The sequence below is a fragment of the Mandrillus leucophaeus genome, unplaced genomic scaffold, assembly GCF_000951045.1.
Source record: "Mandrillus leucophaeus isolate KB7577 unplaced genomic scaffold, Mleu.le_1.0 Scaffold381, whole genome shotgun sequence".
Classification (NCBI taxonomy): domain Eukaryota; kingdom Metazoa; phylum Chordata; class Mammalia; order Primates; family Cercopithecidae; genus Mandrillus; species Mandrillus leucophaeus.
Window position 1 is genome coordinate 2071747 of NW_012104043.1, and position 10852 is coordinate 2082598.

The following is a 10852-nucleotide window of genomic DNA, read 5'->3' on the forward strand; positions in this document are numbered from 1 at the left end:
CCTTCCTTCCTTCCTTCCTTCCTTCCTTCCTTCCTTCCTTCCTTTCTTCTTTCCAGACAGGATCTCACTCTAAAGTGCAGGCTGGAATGCTGTGTACCTCCTGGGCTTGAGTGATCCTCCCACCTCAGCCTCCTGAGTAGCTGGGATGACAGGCACGCACCACAGTGCCCGGTGAATTTGTTTTATTTTTGGTAGAGATGGGGTCTCACTTTGTTGCCCAGGCTAGTCTCAAACTCCTGTCCTCAAGTGATGCACCTTGGTCTCCTGGAATTATAGGCATGAGCCACCATGCCCAGCTAGAGATCTTTATTTTTTTATCAAGACAGGGTATCACTCTTGATACCCTGTGCAGTCTCAGCCTTAGCCTCCTGGGCTCAAGTGATCCTCCTGCTGCAGCCTGTTTTGTAGCTGGAACCACAGGCCTGTGCCACCACATTCGGCTAATTTTTTGATTTTTTGTAGAGATGAGATCTCATTACATTGCCTAGGCTGGTCTTGGCCTTCTGGCCCCCAGCGATCCTCCTGCCTCTGCCTCCCACAGTGCTGGGATTATAGGCATGAGCCAGCATGCCCAGTCTACTCCTCAGTTTTCTAATCTGTAAACTGAGGATAGTAGTAGCACCTGCCTCTTTCATATGGTTGTTGTAGTAATTACATGAGTTCATGTGTGTAAATAGATTAAAACAGTGCCTAATAATAAATGCTATATAAACATTAACTGTTTTATTGCTTATCTTTCCAGGTCAACATAATCCTTATTCGTTCATTACATGTTTGTACTGCAGTTTGTTTAATCAGGCTCTTTTTGATAGATATTAAGGTGATTTCCATGTTTTTTTTTTTTTTGAGATGGAGTTTAGCTCTTGTCACCCAGGCTGAAGTGCAGTGGCGTGATCTCAGCTCACTGCAACCTCTGCCTCCTGGGTTCAAGCGACTCTTTTGCCTCAGCCTCTTGAGTAGCTGGGATTACAAGCACCTGCCACCACGCCCAGCTAAGTTTTGTATTTTTAGTAGTGACAGGGTTTCACCATGTTGGCCAGGCTGGTCTTGAACTCGTGACCTCAGATGATCCACCCGCCTCAGCCTCCCAAAGTGCTGGGATTACAGATGTGAGCCACCGTGCCTGGCCTCCATGTTTTTTTTTAAACAAATGACACTTCAACACTTCAATGAACATTCTTATACATTTTGTGACTTGTTCAAGTACATCTATAATAACTGTAGACTCTAAGTCACTCCTGAAAGTTAGATGATAAAGGATCGGGAAGGTGGAACAGGCAAACAAAGGGGTGGCTGGTGTAATATGGTCACTTCCCCTGCTTGGACCAAAGCAGGTCTTTTACTTTCTTCATGCATATGAGGCTGAACTCATATTGACTGCAGATGAGAAACATGTAGCTGAAATGATATTTTTAAATTTCAGAATTAGGTGAAAGAGAACAATTTTTAAAGGTTCATAGTGGTTATTTTGACTTTGTAGTTTGGAATTTCATCCCCATTCCCAGATGGCACACTCAAAACCTTAGTCTGTGCCAAGCACCCTGCTCAATGTATGCTTATGCCCTTCTTTCCTTCTTTAATATGACCACATTTTTATGAGCTACAAAAGACTCTGGAGCTTACAGTTCTTATCTACATCCTCTTACATGGAAAGACTGGATTGACTTCATGGAGGCCGAATCAAAGTTCCTGGTGTAATTTCTGGTCATTGTTCAGTATTATCTCTATATTAGTTAATATAAATCTCTCTCTCCTGTCTGGAATTACAACTCTGGAAAATTCTGAACAGCCCCCCCACCCCATAAACCAAAATGTCTAGTGGCAGATGGAACCGAGAATTAATGTCTTCTACATCTCACATGGTAGGTGCTTAATCAACATTTATTGAATGCATTAATGAATTTTTGCCCCAGACAGGAACCTTGGGATCTTGCACTGCTTGCAAAGAACTGGTACACAAACCTAGCCAATATCAAGTTGCCTTTCTTGGAAGAAATTTCATTTGGTGGTTCTGTGCAGCTCACAAAATGTAACACCGTTAAAGATGGACTGCTCCCTTCTGCAGAATGTAAGTTCCTTAAGTTCTGCTTTAATAAGTTATAAATTGTGTGTGTCATTTGCTTATCAGAGAAATGTTTAAATCTGTGTATTTACACCCATACCTCCTATCTTTGTAGCTCTGTCATCTTGTTTATTATTCAAGCATATGGATTTTGCTCTATGATATTCAGTTTTGACTTAGTTATGCCTGATGAAAAATGTATGTCAGATTGTTTTGTGTATTTTCTTTTTCAGCCATCAAACTCGAAAGGGAGTATGAAGTGAAGCGTCTTTGTAAACTGAAATGTCAAGAAAATACATCTGAGGAAATTAAGCTTCTCCTGAGGGAAAGGCCAGCCGGTTTGAGAAGACCTCTTCCATCTAAATGACAGTCAGCTCATGACTGAATCTGTACTCTGTCTCTTGCATCCAAAGGGGATGAAGGTCTCTGGACGTTTCACTGTGTAAAGTTCGGGGCAGATATTTGAATGCCCACTGGTGGATGGGCCACTGCCCACAGCTGTGGGTTAATGGCCAGCTCTGACAGATCTTCTGAGTCCCTGACATACTCTTGTTCCTTGTATCACAAGCTACAGCACTGTAAGTAGATGAAAATGCATTTGGAGTTGAGTCGTTTGTGCTATTCATTTTAATTTTTGTAAAATTGAACTAAAAGAAGAGGAAATTTCTTCAGCTGCATTGTTTTCAAAAGACATCTTGAATATGCATCTTTGAGATCCCAAGGAGGGACCAAAAAGAAGGCAAGAGAGAAATTCTCTTAAAAATGATAAACTGAAACATTTCATTTGGTTAAGAAAAATAATAGACTTCATTTTTAGTACTTCTCTAGTTTCCAATTTCAATGAAACATCATTGAATATTCACATGTGGTACTTTAAAGTAGCAAGTAGGACTTACTTTGTTTTTGTTCTCCTAGAAAAATTGTCAGGCTGGAGGTGATGGCTCATGCTTATAATCTCAGTACTTTGGGAGGCTGAGGTGGGAGACTCGCTTGGGCCCAGGAGTTTGGGACCAGCCTGGTCTCTACAAAAAATTAAAAAATTAGCTGAGCGTGGTGCTGTGCCTATAGTCCCAGCTACTTGGGAGGCTGAGATGGGAGGATCCCTTGAGCCCAGGAGTTTGAGGCTGCATTGAGCTGTGATCATGCCACTGCACTCCAGCTTGGAGGGCAGAATGAGAACGTGTCTCAAAAAACAAAAACAAAAAAAGTCCATCTTTTTCCTTCTGCCTAATTTCTTATTTTCTATCTGGAATGACCCTGAAGCATATGGAACACACATAGTTATGTGAAAGTGACATGAAAATACACAGAAGGTCTTATGAGAAAAACACAGACTGGGGGATGGGGAATTGATTAACTGGAAAGTATTGGATTTGAATGAACCAATTCTTCTAGCATTTGAACCAATAAAGCATACTTGGATATTACTGTTACTTTTGAGCACAGTGTAGTGTTTTTTAGATGATTTAGTAGGCATTTTAGGATCTTCTGGTATTTTCTTTTTCCCACCCAGGCTGGAGTGGAAGTTTCACTGTAACCTCTGCCTCCCGGATTCAAACAATTCTCGTGCCTCAGTATCCCGAGTGGCTGGGACTACAGGCATGCACCACCACACCTAGCTAATTTTTGTATTTTTTAGTAGAGACAGGATTTCACCATATTGGCCAGGGTGGTCTTGAACTTCTGACCTCAAGTGATCTGTCCACCTTGGCCTCCCAAAGTGCTGGGATTACAGGTGTGAGCCACCGTGCCTGGCTGATCTTCTAGTATCTTAGCTTCATTTCATTATGAAAGGCACTGTGGCATACTGTGCAAGAGTATAGACTTTAGACCTGGGTGCCTTTCTTCAAATCCTAGCTCAGCTGCTTATTGCTATGTGAGCTGGGATAAGTTACCTTGTTTCTGCTTGTTTTCTCACTTGTAAAATCGGGGTAATACAGGTATACCTACTTCGCAGGATTAAATGAAAACTGCCAGGCACACAATGAGAATTACTCTGGTGTTAGCCATTACTGTGAGTATCACTATCATTATAATCTAGGTATAATCTATATTGGGCTGACTCTCTTGACCTTTGTACAGACCAGAAGTCTTGAAATTTAAAAAATTTGATTTTATTCTTACAATATATATGTACTACTTGCCAGACCATCTGACCTGAATTTTTAGTTCAAATTAAGGCCGCTGTACCTATGGCAAATTCTGATCATTTCTCTTTAAAAGTCATCATCCCTGATAATCAACTTGTCATTTATGTCTTTCTCTTAAAAGTAGCATGGAGAATTTGTGTGCAAAAATGTCACATCCTGATGTCCCCACTGTGTAACCCAGGAGCATAGATACCATTTTGTGTTCTGCCCTCTGGAGCCACCAGGGAGCCCTAAGCATGTCATACCTCACTTCACAACCTGGCACTTTCAGTTAGTGGCATTAATTGGGAGTATAAGTAATACGCTTCCATCTGTTGTCCAAAAGACCTTCAGGATGGCTAAATAGTAGAAAGGAGAGTTTTACTGGTGATGTCAGTTAGCGAACTGGGAAGAGAGTCTCTGGAGTGGACTGAAGGTGCTCTTTCTTCGAAGAGGGAAAGCGCAGGCTGGGTTTTAGGCCTCCCAGGGCCTGTATCACGCAATAAAGTAATACATATTTGGCAGGTTTTGGGGGAAAAGCTGTACATATGTATGAAGGTAGTCAAGCACATGTGCAATGGGCAAACATATATGTAACGTACTTCCCATGTTCACTTTGGGATGGGGTTTTAGCATTAAAATAAGGTGGAGTTTGGCTCTACATCAAAAGTGAACTACAGGGCACAAAGACAGTTCATGAGCAGCCTGTATAAGCTGGCAGAAACTGGCTTAAGGTCTGCAGTTGCTTTTCATAAAAGAAGGTTTGTAAGGCTGGTCCTCTGTTGAATCAGAGTCGCAGTGGTCTGGGATGTAAATCAGGGTCAGGAGGGCTGTGATAGCTCCCGTTGGTATGGAGTTTAGCAAGAGTGTAGTTTTTCTTCTAGGGGTAAGAATTTAGGAAGTTGTCATGGCAGCTGAGCCCTGAGCCCCTTGATGCTATAGTAAGTTTTATTTCCTTAACCTTATGGACTATCTTAGTTGATAAAGAGGCATCTGTTTTGATCTCTCAGATCACATATTCTTTTTCATAATGCTGAAAATGAATGAAACATGTATCTGTTTGTAAAAGGTTTGCCAGAACAAAATATTTTAACGTTCCTTGAGAAAAGATGGAATTTGAGAAAGCTTTAGTTCTTCATGATTTTCTTGAGAGAGGAGTCCTGCTTCTAGCTTTAAGATTCTGTTAATCATGATTTTAGGCAGATGTTTCTGAGCCTCTGAAAACTGCACATATTGAAATAAAATTACATTGCAAAATTGAGTAATATGTGTGTATGTCTCTCTCTCTTGAAATGCCCTAACAGCAGGAAAGGAACGCTTTCTTATGTTAGTGTTCCAATGCCTAACTTATATAGTTACTCAATAGACATTCATTGATGGAACATTTTCAGGGCTGGGCATGGTGGTTCACACCTATAATCCCAGTACTTTGGGAGGCTGAGATGGGTGGATCACCTGAGGTCAGGAGTTCAAGACCAACCTGGCCAACGTGGTGAAACCCCATCTCTACTAAAACTACAAAAAATTGGCCAGGCATGGTGGCATGTACCTGTAATCCCAGCTAGTCAGGAGGCTGAGGCAGGAGGAGAATCACTTGAACCCAGGAGGTGGAGGTTGCAGTGAGCTGAGATCACACCATTGTACTCCAACCTGGGAAACAAGAGTGAAACTCCTCAAAAAAAAAAAAAAAAAAAAAAATCAGATGGTGAAAGATCCATAATAGAATGCACTTGATAGTTGCTTTCTTATTTTTTATTTTTTTAATTAAAAAAATTTTTTAGAGACAGGGTCTGGCTCTGTTGCCCAGGCTGGGGTGCACTAGTATGATCATTGCTCACTTCAACTTTGAACTCCTAAACTCAAGCAATCCCAGCTACTTGGGACTATAGCTGCTTATGATCCCACCATGCATGGCTAATTTTTTTTGGTATTCTTTGTATGATAGGATACTTTTTTAAAATCAGGAGATAGCCATGATATGACCGAATATGGGACTAAAACAGTTCAAGCCAAAGGTCAGAATGAACAAATATACCATTTTTACATAAAACATTTTAAAGTTATAACAATTTAATTAAAACTGATAACAATTCAACTTCAGTGGCATACAAAAATTCTAGTTCTTTACCTCTCCACTTTCCCTCACTTTGGCATTGCTGTTAGAAATTATATCTTTCTATATTGTGTATTCATTAACATAATTTATAGTTTTTTTTATGCTTTTGTTTTTTAGATTCTATGCCAAACTTAGAAGTGATCTACACAACAACATTACACTACTTACAATATTATAGAATTATATATATATACACAATTTTTTTTAATTTTTTGAGACGGAATCTCACTCTGTTGCCCAGGGGAGTCAAGTGGTGTGATCTCGGCTCACTGCAACCTCCACCTCCTGGGTTCATGCACTTTTCCTGCCTTAGCTTCCTGAGTAGCTGGGATTACAGGCATGCGCCACCATGCCCAGCTAATTTTAGTAGAGACAGGATTTTGCCACGTTGACCAGGCTTGTCTCGAACTCTTGACCTCAGGTGATCTGCCTGCCTTGGCCTCCCAAAGTGCTAGGACTACAGGTGTGAGCCACTGCACCTGGCCTAATTCTATATTTTATCTACATATTTACCTTTACCAGAGAGTTTTATATTTTTCTATGGTTTTGTGTTGCTGTCTAATGTCTTTTTGTTTCAACTTGAAGGAGTCTCTTTAGTATTTCTTGTAGGGGGAAGGCCTAGTGGTAATGAACCTCCTCAGCTTTTGTTTATCTGGGAAAGTTTTAATTTTTTTAAATTTTTGAAGGACAGTTTTGCCAGACATACTGTTGTTGGTTGGCAGCTTTTTCCATTTTAGCACTTTGAATATATTACTTCGCTCCCTTCTGGCCTGGAGGGTTTCTTTTACTTGAGAAAGAGTCTCGCTCCGTCACCCAGGCTGGAGTGCAGTGGCGCAATCTCGGCTTACTGCAACCTCTGCCTCCTGGACTCAAGCAGTTCTCCTGCCTCATGCTCCCGAATAGCACCACCATGCCTGGCTAATTTTTGTATTTTTAGTAGAGACGGGGTTTTACCATGTTGGCCAGGCTGGTCTCAAACTCCTCACCTCAAGTGATCCGCTCACCTTGGCCTCCCAAGGTGCTAGGAGTATTGGTGTGAGACACCACACCTGGCCCTGGCCTGCAGGGCTTCTGCTCAAAAATCTGCTGGTAGGCTGGGCTCAGTGGTTCATGCCTGTATTCCCAGAACTTTGGGAGGCCAAGGTGGGAGGATTGCTTGAGACCAGGAGTTTAGAACAATTTGAGCAATATAGTGAGACCTCGTCTCTACAAAAAATAAAAAGAAAATTATCCAGGCATGGTTGTGTGTGCCTGTAGTCACAGTTACTCCAGAGGCTGAGGCAGGAGGATTGCTTGAGCCCAGGAGTTCAAGGCTGCAGTGAGCTATGATCATGCCATTGCACTCCAGCTTGGGTGACAGAGCAAGATCCTATCTCAAAATTAAAAAAAAAAAAAGAAACAAAACAAACTGCTTATAGTCTAATAAGATCTCCCTAGTATGAGATGAGTCACTTTTCTCTTACTGCTTTCAAGATTCTCTCTTTGTCTTTGACAGTTGACATTTTGATAATAATGTGTTTTGGTTTGGGTCACTTTGGTTTATCCTAGTTGGAGTTTGTTGAGCTGCTTGAATTTTTATGTTCATTTTCTTCCTCAAATTTGGGAAGATTTTGGCCATTATCTCTTCAAGTAGGCTTGCTATTCCTTTCTCCCTTTTCCTTCTGGGTCTCCCATCATGCATATATTGGTCTCTTTGATGGTGTTCTAGAAGTATTTTTGGCTTTCTTCACTTTTCTTCATTCTTTCTTTTTGCTTGTCTGACTCAATAATTTTAAGTGATCTGACTTCAAATTCACTGACTCTATTTTTTTCTGCTTGATTCAGTGTGCTATTGAACTCCTCTAGTGAATTTTAAAATTCAGTTATTGTATTCTTCTGCTCCAGATTTTAAAAAATGGTTTCTGTGACTTTGTTGATATTCTCATTTTGTACATGTATCATTTTCCTGATTTTGTTTAGTTGTTTATCTTCTCTATTAGCTCACTTAGCATCTTTAAGATGTTTACTTTGAATCCTTTGTCAGGTAAATCATAGGCCTGCGTTTCTCTGGGAGTTGGTTTCTGGAAATTTATTTTGTTACTTTGATCGGGCCATGTTTTCCTGTTTCTTTGTAGGCCTTGTGACCTTTTGTTGAGATTCGGGCATTCAAAAAAAAAAAAAAAACAAAAAAAACAAAAACGAAAAGCAGAAAACAAAAGAACCAAAACCTCCAAAGCCAAATAAAAAACAGCTACCTCTCCTACTCCTTAGACATTGGCTTAATGCAGGGGAGGGTCTTCACCAGTCAGCCTGGCTAGAGTGTATGGGGACCTCTCAGACCTTTCTGGAAATGCATCTTCTCTGGGCTTGTGTGTATAATTTCCCAGTTAAAAAAGATTTGCTTGCTTCTTCACTGGAGCTCATAATCGTTTACTTTTCCTGGTGTCTGTCTCTGGTACTACACTCCCTCTAGTGCTATAACAAACCGTGGAGCTTGCCTTTGTTCTCAATGGCCCCCCAACCTGGCATCCAAACTGCTGTTCTGGTCACTGTTCCACGTCAGGTAAGATAGAACCAAGTCCTTGAGCAGCATCACTGAAAAACCAGAATGTTGGATACACAGTGCATTCATCTCTTTCACTCCTGAGGAAAAAATGGGGTTAGAATTTTTCTCCTGATTGTGCCACCTTGTGCATGGGAGAAGGAATGGCTAGGGCAGGTCAAATGCCATGAATTTTCCTACCCATTTCAATGCACTTGCTGAGGTGCTGCAACCTCTTAACTTGTTTCTGGAGTTCTTACAAAAGCAGTTCGGTTTGTATATTGTTAAGTCACTGTCTTCCTTGGGGAATGAGGATCTGAGGCTTCCTATTCTGCCACCGTACTGATACCACTCTGCAAATATACAATTTTTGATACATTGCTATCACTCTGGGATTTGGGGGTTATGGATAAGTTTGAGGTTACAAACCTGTTCATTCCAATATTAAGTCGGTAGCATAAATGAGCAAGATGGTCCAGTGAAGCCATATAGGGAGTGCAGAGACTGGAGAAGGGGAGAGCATGCACCTTCTCCAAAGGGGCAGCAGCTACTCAGCTCCAGCCTGTCAGTGTCATGCTAGAGTGGCATCGAGGGGATAATCTTCCAGTTTGATTTTCCCAAGGGCAAGATCTTCCAATTTTTTGAGAGAATCTGAAAATAAAGGTGAAAAAAAGAACACAAGCAACTCCTTCTTGTGGAAAATTTCAAACATGCAAGAGTAGTAAGAATAAGAAATGAATCTCTACGTCTCTATCACCTTGCTCCAGCACTTATCAACTCACGGCCAATTTTATTTCACTTATACTCACTCACTTTCCACACCCCGGTCCCCACTATTGGGTTATTTTGAAGTAAATTCTAGATAACATATCAGTACATCTGTAATTATAGAAATACAGATTTTATAAATGTAGATTTCCAATTTTATAAATGTGCGGACCACTCAAAACATTCCTGGGGGTTATAATCCATGTAGGCCCATCGTTTAACCTCAGATTAGGGAGTTGTGTCTGGTGGTTGCTGCTTTAACATATTTAGAAGCCATTATCTGAATTATCCCGATACTTTCTTCCATCTGTGACATATGGCACAAATGAAGAGCACTTTGTTTCAGGAGTTTTGATGTGAGTGACTCACTTGATTTAGTGATCCTCAGCCCTGGAAAAAGTTGTCGGGAACCCAGGCTCTGTATATAGCCTTGGTTGCGTGACTTGAGAAGGTGGAACATCCACATTCCTAGTCCAAATTTGCCTCATAAAATTCCAATGTACTCTGTGTAAGACTCTGATCTGCCAACCAGAAACACTCCCAGAGTTTCTTGGCTGAAAGTCTGGGAGTTGGAGCTTTCACCAGATTACCCACTCTACTTTCTTCCCACTTCCTTTCCACACCTGTCCTCTCCTATTTGTTCTTTCTGACATTTTGACTAATTTTCCTCCATCTCAGCAAGTATCATAAATATTACAGCTGGATTGTTAACTGGTTAAAATGTGGAAACAGACCATTTTATGATTACACAACCAAAGATAGCCTTTAGCAGAAATTTAGTGTGTTTTCATTTCTTTGGAAATCAAAACCAATTCAATTTTCTTTAAAAAAATTAGCAATCTCCAGCTGTATCAATATATGTTTTGGACTGTGACAAGATTCATGCTGTATGTTTATTTTTGTAGTTCACATCCCACTGAGTGGCCTGTACTCTTTCCTTTAAGGTCACTGTCACCAATCCATCTAGTCCCAGGGATAATACTTCCAATACTTTATTTGAAAACTGTAAATATTTTAAAATCTAAAGCCCACAAATCTACTGCACAATATATCTGGCATTGTTGCTGTTAGTTTTAGTTTCTTAAAAATCAGATTTAGATAAGATAGTAATAGAGAGAAAACTCTAGGTTTTATTAGATCTGGGTTCTAGAGTCTTCCCTGCCCCAATTAGTTGTATATCCATGAGAAAATCTCTTAATTTCAATGGAACTCAGTTTGTTTCTCTTTGTAAACTTTGCCAGTTATAAATGTATTTT

General features: G+C 40.5%; 1 protein-coding gene across 1 annotated transcript in view; it reads left to right on the plus strand.

Annotated features, from left to right (window-relative positions):
• The window catches only part of LOC105547243 (chromosome unknown open reading frame, human C4orf36), a 5120-nt gene extending 2689 nt beyond the window's left edge, over positions 1-2431 (plus strand). Inside the window, exons 3-4 of the mRNA XM_011990758.1 lie at positions 1914-2068; positions 2296-2431. Of these exons, the coding sequence (XP_011846148.1) occupies positions 1914-2068; positions 2296-2429 (289 nt within the window). The 3' untranslated portion in view covers positions 2430-2431. The remainder of the gene's footprint in view (positions 1-1913; positions 2069-2295) is intronic.
• The last annotated feature ends 8421 nt before the right edge of the window (positions 2432-10852 follow it).